General features: G+C 41.1%; 1 protein-coding gene across 1 annotated transcript in view; it reads left to right on the top strand.

Annotated features, from left to right (window-relative positions):
• The window catches only part of LOC138358187 (uncharacterized), a 65,327-nt gene that overhangs the window by 16,591 nt on the left and 24,856 nt on the right, over positions 1 to 23,880 (top strand). Inside the window, exons 4-7 of the mRNA XM_069315689.1 lie at positions 4,431 to 4,668; positions 5,677 to 5,791; positions 9,418 to 9,516; positions 10,937 to 11,071. Coding sequence (XP_069171790.1) covers positions 4,431 to 4,668; positions 5,677 to 5,791; positions 9,418 to 9,516; positions 10,937 to 11,071 — 587 coding nt within the window. The remainder of the gene's footprint in view (positions 1 to 4,430; positions 4,669 to 5,676; positions 5,792 to 9,417; positions 9,517 to 10,936; positions 11,072 to 23,880) is intronic.

Genomic DNA, 23,880 nt, shown 5'->3' with positions numbered 1-23,880 from the left:
TCAGACTGATAAGGGTCCTTTTCATTTTGTCAACCATTTCCATCTTGCTGGGTAAGGACTGGTTTGATAGTAAATAGTTGTTACTGATGTAACTGGGATATTGACTCATTCAATGGAGTTCAATATCAATATAATAGCCTAATGTATTGAATTACATTTGACTACACTAAATGAAATACAAATGAATTTGTATTTGACTACACTACCTCGTTCAGGGGTTAATTTACCTACCTAACAATAAGTAACTAATTATTTTGAGCAGTGCTTGAACTTCACCATTAACTTTCGTCTGGCTAGCTCATCTTTATCACCATTAGATGTAATGGTGATCATTCAGCAGCACTCAAAATGCATACACACAAATAATGAGTACACGAATAATTAATATGGATATACTCTAATCGGAGTTATCCTAAGGTTTAATCCCACCCTTGGTAGGGTCAGCACAAGAATGAATAATATATGTACTACTAACTAGCTCAAGCCTAGTTGTGAGAATTTCTACCTAAGAAACTACAAATTTATTTAGTCTGCGTTTGTGATAAATTCAGCACAATCACAGCCTAAATTCCTACCTAATAAAGGTTGGCAAAGATTAAATTGTGGTGCAGTAATGTGAATATATAGTTGTGCTGTATTTTTGGGTATTTTAGTTTTTATAGTTTATATAAATGTGCACTTGCACACACAGGTGAAAATACAATTATGTACAATTAATTTTGGCTTGCTAGCCACAGCCTTTTGTGGTGATTGATTGTGTTGATCAATTTGTCAACTACATGTAACCTAGACTCACCTGACAGGTGTACACCATCTCTTGCCAGGTTTTGTCTGTATGGTCTGGCTGTAAATTATATATATTTATATTAAATTGAATATAAGTGGCATCCAATCGTACTCGCTTCCTCAGCCTAAAGTTTATATATTTGGCAGCTCTTTGGTAGTATTCTGGACTTACTCCCCAACAATTATTATTGCTCAGTTCGCGAGGTTCCACCAATGTGAACACTACTTACTGAATTGCTGATGAGTTTAAATGAGGAAATTATGGTTTTAAGGTGATTAATTACCTCAGCTGGGTGTCGAGTAGGATGGATGTCATTACCACCTAAATAAATAATGGTTAGATGGTGAGGCCACTCTAATGCAGGTGTTAGTGTGGAATTATTATAGAAGTTATGAGCTGTTGCTCCTGGTGACCTGAAGATTCGTACCTCGGTATGAGGTATAGGTCTGAGTGTTGTGGGTAATTGACTGTGTCCCACGAGTGCTACCTTATACATGAGGTATAAGTAGCAAATAAATTGGTGTGAATTAGGCTAACCTATGTGGTACACTGCCAGTAGACATAATTAATAAATGTGGTTAGTCTAGACTACTTCACATGGTGATTAGTTATTACTAATTAGTATACATCCGGTTCGAAGGACCATAATGTGGGATATCTGGGGCTTGACTCAATTATTCAATTATTTACTTATTTAATTTAATAACAAAGGACCACCCACTTTTGAGAAAAGAGGGAAACTAATAAAAGTGATCATTAGAAAAACACTAAAGAACCAGTGTCTATGGATAAGTATTAGAAAGAATAATCACTTAAAATAAAGAATGGACTGTATGATTAATTAACTAAAGTCAGAGCCTCAAACACCTACATTGGGTGGGGGGTATTACTAGAACTTCATATACGTCTAGGAACTAATGTGGTTCGTCACCAATTCATTGCTGAGTAAATATTATGATCTAAAATGCTATAGATTCAAATATGTGAACTCAAATTGTGAATATTAATGATTATTAAATTATGGAGCAACCGTCTAAGTAAACGCATAAATTTCCAATCACAATGTATGGTATGAATATTTAATATAATGATCCTGCAAATTTGTTTAATGATCAAATTGGAAGAATTAAATGTGTACAAAAAGTCTTAGCTTTAAGACGATTTCTATGACATCGTTTGTGATTCGTCCTCGTGATCTCAGGATCTCCACATAGAAGGAATTAGAGGTGAATAACACGAATGATGTTAATGACTCGTTGACTCCTCACATACGAGCTGAAAATTAAAGAATATTAAGTAGCATTGGAATAGGCTACTTTTAATCTCAATTTTCATGAAAATAGAAGAAACGCTAATGTGGTACTAACGGTGGATATGGGGTCGTCTCACTATGTAATGACAGACTACTCACAAATATACAATCTTAAATGATGCATCAAGAAAGAAACTATACTTAACGTGAGCGTAGTTACTACTGAAGTCTGTCGATATTGCGTCTGCCAGTCCCAAACTTTCACGGCGTTGTACACGTATTTGTGGGTTTTGGCTTTAATTATAGACGCGTTATTGGTTGGCTGAGCACTATGGAGCACGTGGTCCCTCAACCCGGGTCTCGCATTCACCACAGGAATTATTAATCACGAATAATTCTTTTTCGCGCAATTGTGGCTGAAATACTTTAATGAGGACTGGGTTGCAATTATAGGGATTTAAATATTATCGCATTCTCGTCTTATGGTGTTAAACGAGAAATGGAGAAGATTTTAGTTTTCTCCATGGCATTCGCGCGTGACAAAAAAACTATTACTTGGTAACAATTGTAACTAAAAACTCTCGATTTAGAATTATTGGGAGTTATGTTATCCGTAAGTAATTATCACACGGAATACTGATGATTTTAGAGAACTACATTCAATTCTCTAACACATTGGTAATAAATGTGTTTAACTAGACATTATCTGACGCAATGTTTGCTGCTCTATTTCGTGAGAATTCTAGCATTAATACGCAGATGCAATGGTTAGTTTATGTTGACACTACTGTTAGTAAATTTAGTGACTACTGTAGTTAGTATATAATAATAATGATTTATTATAATACAATAGTAGTTTATTAGCGTTGGAAATTTCCAACAAAGGTACCCAAATAGTCGACGAGCACCACGGGAAATCACGCACCCTGTCGTCCCAAACGATGTCCAAAACCCGTGACTGAGGGATCCGCCCCTGTCGGCCGCGAGCACAGGGAAGAGGTCCACTCTAGGTGGTTTCGCACTGGAATCGGCACTGGGACGCCGCACAGGGCTTTGTACTGGCCGGCACACGAGGCTTCTCACGAGGCCTCTCACGAGGCTTCACATGGGGCTGCAAACTAGAGGAACCCGCAGAGGACACAGACGAGTCGGGGCCTCCGCCACCGAGCACAAGAGCAGAGGCACCTTGGTACACATCCTTCTGTAAGACCACGACGAGGTCCCCGTTCGGCAAGAGCAACCTCCCACCGTGGGGAGTCGTCAGCAGTACGACACTAGTACTGTCAGCAGTACGAGGCATAGGGGGCATCACCGGAGGCAGCACAGAGCCTCCCACAGCACCGCCAACCTCGGCAGGAGACGCCGGATCAACGTATTCTTCCACCTCCACCCAAGGCACCCCACGAAGGGGAGACACACTCGGGACCCGCCTCGAGCGCTTGGAGACAGGCTGCCGGTCACCTGAGCACCCCCCCATCATCTCGTAATACAGCAGAACTCTACAACGACGGACGCGCCTTCAAGGCCCGGTTCCTTAGAACCGCAGCCTCCACGGCCGGGGGCAACGGACCACACACAGCAGGAGACTCCTCGCCGCGGACATCCAAAGGGACAGAAGACGCTGCATGCAGGGATGGAGCAGGTATGGGTGGCCGAGACGGAGCAGGCATGGGCGGCTGAGACGGGGCGGGCTGGGCCAACAGGAGCAGGGACGTCGGAGGCGGGGAAGCCGGCGGCGGGGGCGAGGCCGCCCCAAACCCCACGTCAACATCCACTCCACCACCCAACACCGGGGCAAAAACCAGCAGGAAATCAACACACGGTCCAGCACGTGGAGATAGGTCCGAGACCAACAGCGGGGAAAAATCCTCCTCCTGGAAGAGATTAACAGGGGTGACCCAGCGCTCCTCACACCTCGCACCCAGGTGACCCGGTAGGCCACACCTGAAACAAGTCCGAGGTTGTCCTGCGTTAAAAACACGAATTGGGAACCCCAACAGCATGATGGAGGACAGTACAGGATCCCGGACTCGCATGGCGAGAGTGTGGGTCCCACACGGGCACCCTTCCATCTCCGGGTAGGGACGGCATTCATCCTCACATGTAGGACCCGCCCAAACTGGGCAAAGTACTGACATAGGAGATCCTCATGGAACTCAAAAGGCATCCCGTGCACTGCTACATACGTCGTGGCTCCACAATGGTCTGAGAGGGTCACCGACCCACCATCTCCAGGAAGATCGAATGAGCGCCCATCATAGCGCGTGACGGGATCTTGATAAATCGCCAGGGAGCTGAACTTGACAATCGCTTGCCGTCAGGCAAGCAGCTGCACACCACATACAGACGCCACTTGGACATGTAGCATATCAATAATTACCACCTCCACAGCTTGGTAGGAAGCAATCCCAGAGAACTCCAGGCCAATGGAGGCCTGCCTGGTGGCAAGGGCACAGGCCCCCCCATGATTGCAGACCGTCACGGCTCCAAGGGCCCCTCAGCAAAAACACGGGACACAAGCCACGTCAGCAGCGACACCCAGGTCCTCACTCCTCGCCGGGTCGAGAACAACTGTGGTGGCCGGAAGGAACAACCGTACCCCACGACAGCTGTAGCATTTCTCCTGACAGTAAAGGTGGTGTTGTCGCTGTTGCAGGATCACCAGGTGCTGGAGCCAATGTTGCAGGAAGCAAGTCAACCAGTACAATGACGGTTGACAATCCATTTACAGACAGTAGGCTGTTGATCGTCTTTGCAATCTTGCTGTGGATTGATCCGGCAATCCTTCCCGTTAGGTTAAATAGTTCAGTAGTCGTACTGTAATCATTCACAAGCCGTGACTGGTGAAGGTTGTGGCTGGGTTGGTGGTGGAGGCGGACCCTGGATGTGGCTTCCCCGAGAATTAGGCTGTTGGACAGTGGCGCCACTGCTTTGTAAGACTTGATTGGATGTTGCGAGACGTCGCTGGAGGACTGGTAGTTGAAGCCTGGCGGGCAACAGACATTTTATTGATTTCTTCCTGCTTCTGAACTCTTTGGTCTCTTCCTGCTTCTGGACTCTTTGTTCTCTTCCTGTTCTGGACTCTTTGGTCTCTTCCTGCTTCTGGACTCTTTGGTCTCTTCTTGCTTCTGGACTCTTTGGTCTCTTCCTGTTCTGGACTCTTTGGTCTCTTCCTGCTTCTTGACTCTTTGGTCTCTTCCTGCTTCTGGACTCTTTGGTCTCTTCCTGTTCTGGACTCTTTGGTCTCTTCCTGCTTCTGGACTCTTTGGTCTCTTCCTGCTTCTGGACTCTTTGATCTCTTCCTGCTTCTGGACTCTTTGGTCTCTTCCTGCTTTTGGACTCTTTGGTCTCTTCCTCCTTCTGAACTCTTTGGTCTCTTCCTGCTTCTGGACTCTTTGGTTTAAACATTAGGGGTTCCATTATCGGGAATATGAAACCTCAATGGATTGTCGAGGTTTCCCTAGGACCCAGATCTTCCTGTTTGATCAGACAGTCAGGGGAAATGATGATGTGTTCCAGCAGAGATATGCATCGTGTGTGGAGTGCATTTCAGTCCCCGTAGTGATGGTCGAGGGAGCAGATGCTACACTTCCTTGCAGACAGTGTACACTTCCAGGTGTACTGGTAATATTTGCAGCTTTGTCGAAGTGGACGAACCTCTCTCCTTCGTTACTTGCCTCAATGGTGTGAATATACCAAAGAATCTAAATCAGGTGTCTTCAACAAGGGTCTCTTCATCAGCAGAGTTGAAGGTGAGTTTCACTGTTGATCACTAGCTTCATTCTCAGTTATTTTTCCTGCAACCCCAGTCAGTGCAGTTTTGTGTGCTGATGCTATCGATGATGTCGACTATAGGTTGGTCGGTAATCCAGATGCTTATACGCCGACCAAAAACAGCCGTCACTACCAAGTATCGTCGAGGTGGAAGAGAGTGCCTCTGAAGAGCATTATCACAAGAGAATAGGGGCAGGGCTCTGTCGCCATTTTCTTTTATGTCAATCGGTGCAACACCAGTGATACTACCAAGAATATGAAATATCTCCGTCCAGGTAATGGTCTGGGTCCTTGGAACTGCACCATTATCTTGTAAAGCATGGTAACTGTTGACATGTACCATACGCGAGAGCTAAAGACTTAGCAGTTCAACTGGTATACTCACAATGGCCCTCAGTACCAATGAAACATGCTCCTCTCACTCTGTAAGGCTCACCTGCTCGCTTGAAACTGCATCTCTCCCAAGTTGTTTTACATTCAGCTACTCAAAACAAAAAGTTCCAAAAAGTTCCACGGGCTACAGCCCATCCTCCAAACAAAGACCCAAAAGTGATTCCATGCACCAGCCAAACCCCCTGTTTATGAATGAAAACCGGTTTACACACGACTCACAACTGCTGACGTTCGAACACTTCCGGAACAAGTGCTTCACTGACGAATTATGTTCGAATCACAACGCTGTAAATGCTTCACCCACGTAGTACACATACAAATAATTGCCAACAGAACATAAACACCTAGCCTAACCTAACCTATATATGCACAATATGCTAATATACTGTAATGTTAATTTATATTTGAGAGATTCCCGTTTTGAATGAACAGCATGTAAAAATTAATGAATGCGTCTGTGGGGTCGATCGCTGGATGTAATGGACATGAGTCGAGGAGGGGTTGTGGGTTATGGTGAGCCTGTCGTACTCACCTGGCACAGGAGCGGGGCTATAACTGATCTCTCCCAGTGAGCGGCAGTAATATATGCAGTCCGTCCTCATCAACAATTAATTTTGTTCGAAGTAAAATGCAGTAAATGCTTCACCCACATACTACAAATACAAATAATCGCCAACAGAACCTATAAACCTATCTTAACCTAACTAATACCTAAATTTGCACAGTATGATACACATAACAATAATAATTTATATTTGAGAAAATTCCTATTTTGAATGATCAGCATGTTAAAATTGACGAATGCGTCTTTAGGGTCTACCACTGGATGAAATGGACTTGGTCTGTGGAAAGGTGAGCTCAGTGGGGAGGTGGCAGATACCACCAACTAGAATATCTGAGGAGGGTTTCCAGGCAACACTAATTCATATATGTTTTTGTGTTTACATTTCTTGTTAGGAAAGTATTATTCAGGTTTTGGATGACTACAGAACTCTGTACACCTACTGAGAGGCAAAAGAACAAGACAATGAGCAAGGAAATATACGACACACCTTAATTAAGGACCACCAGGGATCCATATCCATTTCAGTGGTGGATAAAATCCAACTGGACTGTCGTGACTCATTTATTTATGACATGTAGTGCATGTGAGAGCGTGTCTGTCCCATGCAATGATTGAAGGTGAGAGTCTTTGGTGTATTCTTTTAGGCATCAATATCAGGCTGCAGTCAGACAACCAGTTAAGTCCATTGTGACTGTTAGGCAAAGTGCCAGAAGTGTTGGTTGAGGATAGTCGGAAGATGAGGTAGAGGCCCAGTGACGTGTTGATGGTCATCATTATTAGTATGATATTTCGGATGCTGTTGTAATCTTGTGAACTCTAATATTGAATGTCTTTAAGGATAACCACCTTCCAAGAATGTAGAAATACCGAGAACATTGTTATTATGTATTTATTAACCATACATTTTGCTCTTGTAGCTACTGAATATATACGTACTTGTACTTATTAACTTATCCATCCCTGATCACTATATTTAGGGAGTGGAAGTTGCATCCCAGAGTTAACTCTGAAGACATATTGGTAATGGATATTTTCAGTGAGAGCTGCTCTAATTGCAGGGAAGATGTTTATATAAATTAGTTCATTTAACACTATTCTGGTGATAAGATTCAGGTAGAGAGTCGAAGGGTAACATTGAGGTACCATCCACATTTCGTTTTATTATATTTTTGTTAATTAGATGTTACAGTTCTTTTAGATTAAGATGATTCACTCCTTGCCTCTGCGGATCTGATAATTCTTGAGAGAAAATTCAGATTTCTGGCTAGTTACATTAATTTTAAGATAAAATCGAGTTGGGAAATAATAAACTGAGAGAGGGTGGTGGGTCACCTGAGAGAATATAACTGAGAGAGGACTTCCTTACGGGTTATGCAGTAGATGTGGTATATGGCAACAGGTTCTTGTTGATGTTAATTCAACATGGCCCCATCCTACAAATCATTAAACGTGGTTAGGTGACTTATTATGGTGCCATTGGCATCACAGAGGTGTCAGTTGGGGGTATTGTTTTTGTGTTTCTTTTTAATCCCTTTCTGCGGCGGGGGACCGGTGGAGACAAGGGTGTCTGGAGCCTCACAAGTTGAAAGAGACTTGCGTGATCATATATCAATCTGGTTGATGCAGGATATCCGCAGTGATCATCTTGTTAATCTGACAATGATAACACAATGTTGCTCTTTTCTCAAGTCAGTATGGTTAGATGCCAACTAATGAAGCAAGATACCATAAATTATAATAATATTTATCAGGCTTAACCTCGTGTTGTTCATGCCTTAAGCGTGCATGGTAAGATAACGAATGGTGGTGTTCAGATTATCTGTGAAGGTCATTGTTAACTGATGACTACAACAATGTTCCTCATGCCTCCATCAGCCATTCTCAAATATCATCAGTTACATACCATTTATGGTTATATTGGTTGTATGGTGATGGCAACAATGTTTATCTTGCCTCGAGCTAGTATTACCAACATTTTATTGCCAAGGTTTATGGTGTATGAAGCTTATAAAGGTTATATTGGTTAACTGACGATGGCAAGACTGGAGCTATCGGTTCACCCTTGTAAAGTCAGCTATTGTTCGTTGGTCAGCTATTGCTGCATACACCATAATGCTCTTCTTATGCATATAATAATAATAATAATAATAATAATAATAATAATAATAATAATAATAATAATAATAATAATAATAATAATAATAATAATAATAATAATAATAATAATAATGTTAATATTTAAAATAATAATAATAATATTTATTAAGGGAAAAGCACATACATACAAAATGGTATACGAGAAGAATGTTGGATCTCTAGGCAGGACAAGTATATAGTATGCCTCAAGCCACTAATACACTCAGTGTTTCGGGCCTGACAATAGCACCACTGTCGCTCATGTCACAAGTAATAAATTATCAAATAAGAACTGGTTGCATGTCGGATATTTTAATGGTCTATTCTTAAAAAAATTATCACGATCTTCCTCTTTTAAATTTAGGTTGAAAACAGTTTTACAAAATATTTAGAGTCGGAACACGTCACTAGTATATAAAAAAAACTAGAACAGCTTATTTCAATAATTTACACAAAGTATTGGAATCGTGATGGTTTATGCATAATACCAATTGTGGTATCTGTTGACAGGCGAGACAGCCCTTCACAAGGCAGCCGACTGTGGTCACGACAACACTGTGAAGGTCCTCCTCGACGCTGGAGCAGACGTCAACGCTAAAGATAATGATGGTAAAAGTTACATATATGCATTCCAACATTATATAGCAATGCAACATAGCACACTGCAGGTATCATGTGACAAAATTTAATATTTATATTTTATAATCAGTACCATTAGAGATAATGTCTGCTAGTCTGTTGAAAGTCAGAGATCACACAGATGGGGCTAGCCTTACCCAAGTTGAAAGAGGGAATGGTCTGGGGAACGGGATGAACATAGGCTGGTCGGTGTCACCAAAATTTAAACGCGAATAACGTGGCAGTGACCCATTCACACCACCATGATGATTTTTGGCACTGTCAGCTAATTATGCAGCTAAATATTTTCAAAACAAAATTTTCATATAATTATTTTCATATGGTTTATGCAGTATTATTCACTGATCTCGAGAAAATTAAATGAAACTTTTTGCTGTCAATAATTTGCCCGTACAAGTATATAGTATAAAACAGACGATCTTTACACAATATCAAAGGTTTCGAGCAACGGCTTCCTAACAGACTAAGGGGGAACTATTAGTTTTTTAGCATTTCACACAACACCGCTCCTCTTACTGTTGACCACCCACACAAAGACAATTATATTTTTTATAGGAGAAAGAGACAGACAGACAGAGAAAGAAAGATAAAAACAGATAAAGACAGATACAGAGAGAGAAAGACAGAGACAAACAGAAACTCAGACACACAGCTAGAGATAGACAGGCAGAAACAGACTCTCTCTCTGCCTGTCCTCTGTCTATGGCAGAGAAAGAGAAAGAGAGGGGCAGAAACAAAGTCAGAAGCAGAGACATAGACAGTAGAGAGATGGACGGATATAGGTGGCTGATTAGACGGATAGAAGAATGAATAAATGCATTGATAGATAAATGGATAGACAGATAAGTAGATCGATGAAGGGATAAATGCATTGATAGGTAGATGGATGGATAGACGGAAAGATAGATGAACAGATAGATGTAAAGCAGTTGGATGGGTAGGAAGATGGTTAGGTGCATATTTAGATAGATGACTAGATATATAAGTATATGGATAAATAGATTAATAGATAGGTGGATAAAAAGCTAGATGGATAGATATGTAAAAAGCTAGATGGATATATAGATTGAATGATTGATGGCTGCACAAAGGGTGGATTTAAAAATAGATTTAGATATATATGAATTGATGGACAAAAAGATTTAATGAGGGATTGGTGGATAGACATATAGATAAATGGATAGATAAAGACGTCAACGCGATAGACTGAATAGATACGTGGATAGATGAATAGATGGAAGGATGGATAGATTGATGGACAGTTAGATAGACGTATTCATAGATCGATAACCAAATGATTTTATGTATGGCAAGATGGGGAGATGATCGATAAATGAATGGGTTGATTTTTAAGTATATAGAAGATTTAAAGTTGGTAAGATTGTTGCAGATGGTCAATATGTTGGTAAGAGTGTTGCAGATGGTCAATATGTTGGTAAGAGTGTTGCAGATGGTCAATATGTTGGTAAGAGTGTTGCAGATGGTCAATATGTTGGTAAGAGTGTTGCAGATGGTCAATATGTTGGTAAGAGTGTTGCAGATGGTCAATATGTTGGTAGGAGTGTTGCAGATGGTCAATATGTTGGTAAGAGTGTTGCAGATGGTCAATATGTTGGTAAGAGTGTTGCAGATGGTCAATATGTTGGTAAGAGTGTTGCAGATGGTCAATATGTTGGTAAGAGTGTTGCAGATGGTCAATATGTTGGTAAGATTGTTGCAGATGGTCAATATGTTATGTTGGTCAATAGATTGACCAACATATAGATGTAGAGAAAAATGGATAGCTAGACAGATGGATGGATTGATAGATGAATTGATAGACAAATAGAGATAAATAGCGGGATATAGAGATTGACAGATGAGAGACACGCACAAACAGACCCGGGCAACGCCGGGTTATCCCTCTATTACATGCTATAGGAGAGAACCTTCGTCTGTTAAAATTTGGAGGCCACACTGTTAGGGGCAAGCCTCACGCAATTTGGCAGAGTGGATGGTCTGGGGAACGGGATGAACATAGGCTAGTTGAGGTCTTAAGACTTAAAAAGGAACAGTGTGTCAGTGCCACATTCAGACCCTTCCACGACGATTTTGGCCGTGTCGGACGGCTACACAGCTATGTATTTTCAAAACTTTATAGAAAAGCATTTAGGTAAGATGAGCGATTTTTCACTGAATTTAGGAAAATTAACAGATTTTCTTGTTGTCAATAATTTTTCCAGTGCATCAAAGGTTTCTCCTCTCCTCCGTTCTTTATCAGAGTAAGGGGTAACTATTCTTTTTGTAGTTCACACCACTGAACTCCTCGCACTGCTGACCACCACACATAGACAATTATTTTGTTAATCAGAGAGAGAGAGAGAGTGAGAGACAGACAGCTAGAAATACAGGCAGACAGACTGATAGACATAAAGACATAAAGAGAGAAAGACAGAGATAGGGACCCAGAAAGAGAGAGACTGACAGACACAGCTAAAGATGAGACAGAGACGGACAGCAGATAGATTGATTGATAGATAGGTGGATAGATAGATGGATAGATTGATAGATTGATAGAGGAATGGATAGATGGATACACTGATGAGTAGGTGGATAGATAGATGGATGAATATAGGGGTAGACAGATGAGTAGATAGATAAATGGATGGATAGGCAGATGGTTGGATTGACAAATAGATCGTTGGAAAGATAATTGGATGGAGAGATGAATAGAAAGATGAGTGGGGGCATAAATAGATTGGTAGAAAGCTAGTTGGATTGCAAGCAATATGGATAAGTGGATAGAAAGGTATATAAATAAAAGTAATAGATGCATTGGCAGAGATATAGATTGTTAGAATGTTAGGTGAAAAGATGAAAACAAAACTAGATGGATAGATAAATTGATAGATGGTTACACTGATGGATGGACACAAATTACATTTATAGAAAGATGGATTGATGGAAAGAGAGATGGACATTCAGAGTGTGAATGGATAGATGGAAAATTTACGATTTTATGTGTAGATGAATGGATAAATGTGTAGATGAATTGATAGATGTGTATCTATATAAATAGATAGATAGATAGTTAAATGGATAGACGGATGGATAACGGGACAGATTGATAGATAGATAAGGGAATAGATAAATAGACAGACGAGTGTGTAGATGGATTAATGGACGTGTGGATAGACTAAAAGATTGATAGATGGACAAATAGGTGGTTATGTGGATGGCGAGATGTGTTGATGGAAGGATAAATGGAAAGATTCTTTATTAGATGGATGGATATAAAATTTAACAGATAGATTGATAAATAGTTTGGCAGATCGATTGATTAATAGGTCGAGATAGATTGATAGATATACCGAGATAGAAGAACTGATAGATGGATATATTGCTAAATGGATTGATAGAAGTAGATGGATAAATGGATGGATTGGTAGCTGGTGGAGTATATATATATATATATATATATATATATATATATATATATATATATATATATATATATATATATATATATATATATATATATATATATATAGATATACGTCGTACCTAGTAGCCAGAATGCACTTCTCAGCCTAATATGCAAGGCCCGATTTGCCTAATAAGCCAAGTTTTCCTGAATTAATATATTTTCTCTAATTTTTTTCTTATGAAATGATAAAGCTACCCATTTTATTGTGTATGAGGTCAATTTTTTTATTGGAGTTAAAATTAACATAGATATATGACCGAACCTAACCAACCCTACCTAACCTAACCTAACCTATCTTTATAGGTTAGGTTAGGTTAGGTAGCCCAAAAAGTTAGGTTAAGTAGTCGAAAAATATTTAATCATTAAAACTTGGCTTATTAGGCAAATCGGGCCTTGCATAGTAGGCTGAGAAGTGCGTTCTTGCTACTAGGTACGACATATACATATATATATATATATATATATATATATATATATATATATATATATATATATATATATATGTCGTACCTAGTAGCCAGAACATACTTCTCAGCCTACTATGCGAGGCCCGATTTGCCTAATAAGCCAAGTTTTACTGAATTAATATATTTTCTCTAATTTTTTTCTTATGAAATGATAAAGCTACCCATTTCATTATGTATGAGGTCAATTTTTTTTTATTGCAGTTAAAATTAACGTAGATATATGACCGAACCTAACCAACCTTACCTAACCTAACCTAACCTATCTTTATAGGTTAGGTTAGGTTAGGTAGCAAAAAACGTTAGGTTAGGTTAGGTTAGGTAGGTTAGGTTGTCGAAAAAACATTAATTCATGAAAACTAGGCTTATTAGGCAAATCAGGCCTTGCATAGTAGGCTGAGAAGTGAGTTCTGGCTACTAGGTACGACATATATATATATATATATATATATATATATATGTCGTACCTAGTAGCCAGAACGCACTTCTCAGCCTAATATGCAAGGCCCGATTCGCCTAATAAGTCAATTTTTCCTGAATTAATATAGTTTCTCAAATTTTTTTCTTATGAAATGATAAAGCTACAAATTTCATTATCTATGAGGTCAATTTTTTTTTATTGGAGTTAAAATTAACATAGATATATGACCGAACCTAACCAATACTACCTAACCTAACCTAACCTATCTTTATAGGTTAGGTTAGGTTAGGTAGCAGAAAAAGTTAGGTTAGGTTAGGTTAGGTATGTTAGGTAGTCGAAAAAACATTAATTCATGAAAACTTGGCTTATTAGGCAAATTGGGCCTTGCATAGTAGGCTGAGAAGTGCGTTCTGGCTACTAGGTACGACATATATATATATATATATATATATATATATATATATATATATATATATATATATATATATTACTTAAGAAACTTAACTTAAAGTACTTAAGAAAATTCCTGTTTCATTTTTCCTCCGTGGTCTGACATTGTCATATATATATATATATATATATATATATATATATATATATATATATATATATATATATATATATATATATATATATATGTCGTACCTAGTAGCCAGAACTCACTTCTCAGCCTACTATTCAAGGCCCGATTTGCCTAATAAGCCAAGTTTTCCTGAATTAATATATTTACTATATTTTTTTTCTTATGAAATGATAAAGCAACCCTTTTCTCTATGTATGAGGTCAATTTTATGTTATTGGAGTTAAAATTAACGTAGATATATGACCGAACCTAACCAACCCTACCTAACCTAACCTAACCTATATTTATAGGTAAGGTTAGGTTAGGTAGCCAAAAAAAGCTAGGTTAGGTTAGGTTAGGTAGGTTAGGTAGACGAAAAAACATTAATTCATGAAAACTTGGCTTATTAGGCAAATCGGGCCTTGAATAGTAGGCTGAGAAGTGCGTTCTGGCTATTAGGTACGACATATATATATATATATATATATATATATATATATATATATATAGATATATATATATATATATATATATATATATAAATATATATATATATATATATATATATATATATATATATATATATATATATTTATATATATATATATATATATATATATATATATATATATATATATATACATATATATATATAAATATATATATATATATATATATATATATATATATATATTTATATATATATATATATATATATATATATATATATATATATATATATATATATATATATATATATATATATATATATATATATATATATATATATGTCGTACCTAGTAGCCAGAACGCACTTCTCAGCCTACTATGCAAGGCCCGATTTGCCTAATAAGCCAAGTTTTCATGAATTAATTGTTTTTCGACTACCTAACCTACCTAACCTGACCTAACCTAACTTTTTCGGCTACCTAACCAAACCTAACCTATAAAGATAGGTTAGGTTAGGTTAGGTAGGGTTGGTTAGGTTCGGTCATATATCTACGTTAATTTTAACTCCAATAAAATAAAATTGACCTCATACATAATGAAATAGGTAGCTTTATCATTTCATAAGAAAAAAATTAGAAAAAATATATTAATTAAGGAAAACTTGGCTTATTAGGCAAATCGGGCCTTGAATAGTAGGCCAAAAAGTGAGTTCTGGCTACTAGGTACGACATATATATATATATATATATATATATATATATATATATATATATATATATATATATATATATATATATATATATATATATATATATATGACAATGTCAGACCACGGAGGAAAAATGAAACAGGAATTTTCTTAAGTACTTTCGTATATTAATACATCTTCAGAAGGAGACTCCTTCTCCTTCTGAAGATGTATTAATATACGAAAGTACTTAAGGAAATTCCTGTTTCATTTTTCCTCCGTGGTCTGACATTGTCACATTTTTAATCACGTGTTTATTTTCGTGATATACACACACATATATATATATATATATATATATATATATATATATATATATATATATATATATATATATATATATATATATATATATATATATATATATATATATATATATATATATATATATATATATATATATATATATTAATGGAGAGATAAATAGAGATAGGTGGATAGATAGATCAATATGACGGTTAGGAGACAGATAGACCCAGGCAACATCGGGTATTCTCTTGGTACAATATATAGCATAAAAGCTGCCAAACTCCCCGGGGTATCTAGGAATCAATACATGTTCAATATTTATTGTGACATTATTCACATGAAATACAGATTAAAATTAAAATGTTATTGTAAGTGTTGGTGGTTGGAGGCCACACGGTTGGGACCAACCTAGCCGAACTTGGCAGAGGGAATGGTTCGGTGTACAGGATGGACACTGGGTTGTCGGGGTCGCCAGAATTCAAAAGGTAACAGCATGCCTTGGTCACATTCTCACCCCGACACAGACTTTTGGTACTGTATTCCATCTACGAAGCAAAATAATTTCAAAACAAACGCTCAAAGTATTTTTTTCCTTATAGTAATATGAAGCATTATTTACTGTTCTCGGGAAAATTAACAGACATTTCTTTCCGTAAAAAAATTGCCACATACTACATAAAACAGATGATTCTTCCATAGCTTTAAAGGTTTCTCAAGCCAAAAGTTCCTTACCAGAGCAAGGGGTAACTATTTTCCTTTTAGTATTTAACACCCTTAAGTTCCCCTCACAGGTGATCACCCACACATTAGAAAATAATTATTGCATAAGAGAAAGATATAGAGATTTTATTAGAAAGATATCAATACAGAGACAGAGGCAGACAGACAGAGAAAAAGAGATGCAGAGACAGAAGACAAATCCACTTGAGAATGGTCCAGGACGGACCAAAACGTCGTCGTCCCTTCAGCTTCTAGTGTGTGGTCTGGTCAACAGAAGACAAAGAGAGAGAGACAGAGAACAGATAAATGTGTGCATAAAGAAATGGATATATCTGTCCATCAATGGATAAATAGATATATTTAAGGACAAATCTATTGATAGATAGCTGTAGGCATAGATAAATATACATATGAGTAGATGGATGGATTGATGGATAAATATATAAATTGATGGATGGATTAATAGATGAATAGATAGATGGATGGATTGATGGTTAGATAGAAAGATGCATACAAAGATGAGTAGGTGGATGGATAAATAGGGAGATGGTTAGATTTATTTTTATACAGATGGATAGGCGGATGAAATGATGGATAGATAGATAGAATGATGCACAAATCCACAAGAACCGTGACGGGGATTCGAACCTGCGTCTGAGAGCATCCCAGACGCTGCCTTATCGACTGAGCTACGACATGGAAGAGAATTGAAACCAGAAGTTCTACTGAACTTCTGGTTTCTGTGATTTCTGTGTGTAATGAAGTAAGGGTGAAGAGTGAGAACGGCCTATTGACATACCTCGAGTGCATGGGGGAAGTTGTGTAAAACCCTGGTATGTGTCTCGGAGAGGCTGCAGGATCGAAGTAAGTTCAGTAGAACTTCTGGTTTCATTTCTCTTCCATGTCGCAGCTCAGTCGATAAAAGCAGCGTCTGGGATGCTCTCGGACGCAGGTTCGAGTCCTCGTCACGGCCCTTGTGGATTTGTTCATTTGATTCCTCACGCTGTTGTGATATCTGTGTGTAATAGAATGATGCATACATGAATGGATAGATAGGTATACATAGATATAGATGGATTAGTATCCACATGGAAAATTAAACAAATATTCAAAACGTTTTTGTGTTTGACCACTTTAATAAGGAAACACAGACATTATGTGTTTTTGTGATTATTCTTGCATTAATATACATATACATGGATATGATATTGATAGACAGATAGATAGATACATGGATTGATGCACAGATAAATGGATTGATGCACAGATAAATGTATTGATGCACAGATAAATGAATTGATGTATAGTTTGATGAATATATGGTTGAATAAATGGATGTGTAGATGGATTGCTAGATGGATAAAAGGACGGAAAGATGAACAGATAGATGATAGACAAATGAATGTATTGATTTATGGATGGTTCGATAGATAATTGATTCAAATGTTAGATACAGAGAAGGATAGATAGATGGACAGGTAGAGGCTCATTTTGATGCTCAGATCGATGGATAGGTAGTTGGATGGAAAGATTGAGACATAGATGGATAATGTTAGATGAAAATATAGATTCATAAGATGATAGATAAAAAGATGTACATATAGATGGTCTGAGGAATATTTCCTCATAGACAGAGAAATGAAAAATTTTCGTCAAAGTAAAAAAATTCTGAGATATTCCAATCAAATCTCACTCCATTTGGCATCTCAGTCGTGAAACTTTCACTTCAATACATTAATAAATGGATTTTCTACATATATTTTTATGCGTATATCTGGGCGTGGAAGGGTGCCCGCCCTCATATATCCCACCCCTGTACGGGTGCCCGCCCTCATATATCCCACCCTTGTACGTGTGCCTGCCCTCATATATCCCACCCCTGTACGGGTGCCCGCCGGCCTCATATATCCCACCTCTGTACGGGTGCCCGCCCTCATATATCCCACCCTTGTACGTGTGCCTGCCCTCATATATCCCACCCCTGTACGGGTGCCCGCCCTCATATATCCCACCCCTGTACGGGTGCCCGCCCTCATATATCCCACCCTTGTACGTGTGCCTGCCCTCATATATCCCACCCCTGTACGGGTGCCCGCCCTCATATATCCCACCCCTGTACGGGTGCCCGCCCTCATATATCCCACCCTTGTACGGGTGCCTGCCCTCATATATCCCACCCCTGTACGGGTGCCCGCCCTCATATATCCCACCCTTGTACGGGTGCCCGCCCTCATATATCCCACCCCTGTACGGGTGCCCGCCCTCATATATCCCACCCTTGTACGGGTGCCCGCCCTCATATATCCCACCCCTGTACAGGTGCCCGCCCTCATATATCCCACCCCTGTACGGGTGCCCGCCCTCATATATCCCACCCCTGTACGGGTGCCCGCCCTCATATATCCTACCCTTGTACGGGTGCCCGCCCTTATATATCCCACCCCTGTACGGGTGCCCGTCCTCATATATCCAACCCCTGTACGGGTGCCCGCCCGCATATATCCCACCCTTGTACGGGTGCCCGCCCTCATATATCCCACCCCTTTACGGAAGTCTGCCCTCATATATCCCACCCCTGTACGGGTGCCCGTCCGCATATATCCCACCCCTGTACGGGTGCCCGCCTACATATATCAATTATATACCTAGGAAACAATTTTAGGTTGCCACAACGTATCTGGAAAGTGTTGGAAAGTATGGGCAACGTTTGTTTTCACGCATTAGATGCGTAATTTTGTGTGGATGTAAATAAGTTTCTAAAACTTATTGCATGAAACGTTGGCTAAAAAACATTTGAAACCTTGTGGCAAACTTAAATGTTTCATAATCGTAGTTTTTTATTGCTGTTATTTATATAAATGTAGAAATATAAAAGTATATTTCTACATTTAGTAAAATGAAACAGGGTCATAATAAAGGTTAATTCATCATTTTTACTCATATTCTTAGGAAGAGGTCGAGGAGGAAGGAGGAGGAGGAGGGCGAGCAGGAGGGTAAGGAGGAAGAGGTCGAGGAGGAAGAATTCCAGGTAAGAGGATGAGGTCGAGGAGGAAGGAGGAGGAGGATGTCGAGGCAGAGGAGGAAGGAGGAGGAGTAGGGAGAGGAGGAAGGAGGAGGAGGGCGAGAACGAAGGAATAGGAGGTCGAGGAGGAAGGAGGAGGGCGAGGAGGAAGGAGGAGGAGAGTGAGGAGGAAGGAGGAAAGAGGAGACCGAGGAGGAGGAGGGCGAGAAGGAAGGAAGAGGAGGTCGAGGAGGAAGGAGGAAGAGGGCGAGGAAGAAGAAGGAGGAGAGCGAGAAGGAAGGAATAGGAGGGCGAGGAGGAAGGAGGAGGAGGAAGGCAAGAAGGAGGAGGAGGGGAAAAAGGAAGGAGGAGGAGGGCGAGAAGGAAGAAGGAGGATGTTAAAGAGGAGGTTAAGGAGAAGAGCCAGGAGAAAGGAGGAGTAGGAGCTCGAAGAGGAAGGAGGAGTTGGTAGGGTAGGAAGGTTGCGGAGGAGGAGGTCGAGGAGGAAGAGGTCAAAGAGGAAGGAGGAAAAATTCCAGGTAGAAGGATGAGGTCGAGGAGGAGGAGATCGAGGAGGAAGGAGGAGATCAAGGAGGAAGGAGGAGGAGGTCGAGGCAGAGGAGGAAGGAGGATGATAAAGAGGAAGGAATAGGTCTAAGAGGAAGAAGGAAGAAGGCGGAGAGGAAAGGAGGAGGGGGGAAGGAGCAGGACGTCTGGGGGGGGGGAAAGGGGGGAATTAGATAATGGAGGAGAAGAGGAGGGGGAAGAATAGTAGGGGTAGGAGTAGTACAGGTAAGAGAGGGAGGGGGAAGAGGAGGAGGAGTAAGAGAAGGGGGACGACAAGGAAGGGGAGGGGTAAGAGAAGGAAGGGGAAGAGCAAGGGGAGGGGTAAGAGAAGGAAGGGGAAGAGCAGGGGGAGGGGTAAGAGAAGGAAGGGGGAAGAGCAGGGGGAGGGGTAAGAGAAGGACGGGGAAGAGCAGGGGGAGGGGTAAGAGAAGGCAGGGGGAGGGGTAAGAGAAGGAAGGGGAAGAGCAGGAGGAGGGGTAAGAGAAGGACGGGGAAGAGCAGGGGGAGAGGTAAGAGAAGGACGGGGAAGAGCAGGGGGAGAGGTAAGAGAAGGACGGGGTAGAGCAGGGGGAGAGGTAAGAGAAGGAAGGGGAAGAGCAGGGGGGAGGGGTAAGAGAAGGAAGGGGTAGAGCAGGGGGAGGGGTAAGAGAAGGAAGGGGAAGAGCAGGGGGAGGGGTAAGAGAAGGAAGGGGTAGAGCAGGGGGAGGGGTAAGAGAAGGAAGGGGTAGAGCAGAGGGAGGGGGTGATGGTCACTACGTGCGGGTATAAACACTGGCCCACCTTGGTGATGGTCAGCTGGGTACTAGCTGACCGTCGCCTGGTGGGACCCACACGACATCCGTCGCTGCCTCACCAACCTGCATGTTCACTTAATAATATTAATTTAATTCATTAGCAAAATCAGAGATAAATTAATGTAAAACATTATCTTGAGGTTATCTTGAGATGATTTCGGGGCTTTAGTGTCCCCGCGGCCCGGTCCTCGACCAGGCCTCCACCCCCAGGAAGCAGCCCGTGACAGCTGACTAACACCCAGGTACCTATTTACTGCTAGGTAACAGGGGCATTCAGGGTGAAAGAAACTTTGCCCATTTGTTTCTGCCTCGTGCGGGAATCGAACCCGCGCCACAGAATTACGAGTCCTGCGCGCTATCCACCAGGCTACGAGGCCCCTACGATCTTACTCTTTATTTGTCTTGCTGTATTTTATGAAGATGAACACACCATAGTCATCTACCAAGACATGTCTTTTTAATCAAGCGCCCTAACACGTCATGGCAACTCTGTAGGCCTATAGTGCACATGCCTTAGCAATCACACAGATCCTGTTACACTCCCTCCCCATCTTCTCCTCCCCACCTTCCTCTCTTCCCTCCTACCCTCTTCCCCCCTCCTCTTCCCCTTCCTCCTTCTCATTCCCTTTCTCTTACCCCTCCCCTCTTCCCCTCCTCTTTCCCTTCCTTCACATCCCCCCTTCTCTTACCCCCTCCCCACTCCTCATCCCCCTTCCCTTACCCCTCCTCTTCCCCCTTCTCTTACCCCTACCCCATTCTCTTACCCCCTCCCTTCTTCCCCCCTCCTCTTCCCATTCCTCCTCATCCCCCTTCTCTTTCCCCTCCCCCTCTTCCCCTTCCTCCTCATTTTCATCCTCCTTCTCTTCCCCATACTCCTCATCTTCCCCTTCTCCACCCTTCTTTTACCCCTCCCCCTCTTTACCCCCTTCTCTTACCCCTCCTTCTCCTCTTCCCCTTCTCTTACACCTCCTCTCTCCCCCTCCTCTTCCCCGTCTGTTACCCCTCCTTTTCGCCGTCCTCCCCATCCCCCCTTCTCTTACCCCTCCCCCTCCTTACCGCCCCGTTCTCTTACTTCTTCCCCCTATCCTCACCCCCTCCACTTCCCCTTCCCCTTCCTTTTCACCCCCCTTCCCTCACTCCTCCTCTTCACCCTCCCCCGTTTACCTCTACTACTTCTACCCCTGCTATTCTCCCCCCTCCTCTTCTCCTCCGTCACTTAGTTCCCCCCTCCCCGAGGTCCTCCTCCTTGCACCTCCTCCTTCCCCCTCCCCCCTCTTCCTCCTTCCTCCTCTACCTCATCCTCCTTCCTCCTAGCCCTCTTCCTTCTCCTTCCTCCTCGTTCTGTTCCTTACTCCTCGCCTTCCTCCTCCTCCTTCCTCCTCGCCCTCTTCCTCCTTCCTCCTTGCCCTCCTCATTCCACCTCTCCTTCCTCCACGCCCTCCTCCTCCTCCTTCCTCCTCGCCCTCCTCTTTCCTCCTCACCATCCTCCTTCCTCCTCGTCCTCCTTCCTCCTCGCTCTTCTTCTCCACCCTCCTCCTCCTAATTCCTCCTTCCTCCTAGCCCTCCTCCTCCTTTCTCCTTGCCCTCCTCCTCCTTGCCCTCCTCCTCCTCCTTCCTCCTTGCTCTCCTCCAATATATAAGACAACAAAACGTTTTCAGATTCTTTCACACCACTTTCCAGCAACATTTATAATTTATATCAATTATTTTAGGGAAAAATATATAAATTATATATATAAACATGATATTAGTGTTTAGTGGAATGCATAAGGAGTCAAATTGTGTTAAAAAGAGCGATTTTTAGAAAATTTGGAAAACTACTTTTTTCTGATCATAGAATAACTAAATGTATTTTGAAGGTTTCATTCAGCCATTAAATATCATTCACAATTTATTAATGAATTTTACAAAAAGCACCATATATTTTATATTTAAACATGTAAAAACTATTTGTAATACATTAGGAACAAAATAGTTGTAGAAAAGCAATTTATTATAAAACCTTTGTGTTTGGATTTTTGGATTAAAAGTTTCTCAAAGGCTCTCCTGCACCATTCTCAATGCAAGTCATTCCTACACCTATGGGAAGAGATAGAAGAACGTTTTCTATATGATTTGTGTTTGCTGGGAGATGCCCTGTACACCAGTTGCAATGTGCTCCTGTCAGTATGGGTTCGAGTCACTTCTGGGGTGTGAGTTTTCAGTTGCTTGTATGCCTGGGGACTATTCAGGCTTGTTCGAATTTGTGTTCCTCACGTGTGCCCAAAAGAATGAGGTGATTTGATAAAATACTATGCCCAAGACAACTTTCAGAGTGCCGGCGGGCTGATGGGCAAATAGCCTTTGCTAATATCATCTTTTGTCTGGTTGTGATGGTCGAGTGGATTAGGTGCCCTGTACACCAGTTGCAATGTGCTCCTGTCAGTATGGGTTCGAGTCACTTCTGGGGGTGTAAGTTTTCAGTTGCAAATATGCCTGGGGACCATTCAGGCTTGTTCGCATTTGTGTTCCTCACGTGTGCCCCAAAGAAAGAGGTGATTTGATAAAATACTTTGCCCAAGACTACCATCAGAGTGTCAACGGGCAGATGGGCAAATAGCATCAGCTACCATCAGCTTTTGTCTGGTCGTGATGGTCGAGTGGATTAGGTGCCCTGTACACTAGTTGCAATAAGCACATGGAAGTATGGGTTCGAGTAACATCTGCGGTGTGAGTTTTTGGTTGCATGTATGCCTGAGGACCATTCAGGTTTGTTCGCATTTGTGTTCCTCACGTATGCCCCAAAGAATGAGGTGATTTGATAAAATACTATGCCCAAGACTACCATCAGAATGCCAATGGGCTGATCGGCAAATAGCCTCGGCTACCATCAGTGTTTGTCCGGTCGTCATG

The sequence above is a fragment of the Procambarus clarkii genome, chromosome 82 (assembly GCF_040958095.1).
Source record: "Procambarus clarkii isolate CNS0578487 chromosome 82, FALCON_Pclarkii_2.0, whole genome shotgun sequence".
Lineage (NCBI taxonomy): Eukaryota > Metazoa > Arthropoda > Malacostraca > Decapoda > Cambaridae > Procambarus > Procambarus clarkii.
The sequence above is the reverse complement of the archived record's forward strand: the minus strand, read 5'-3'. Positions and strand labels throughout refer to the sequence as shown.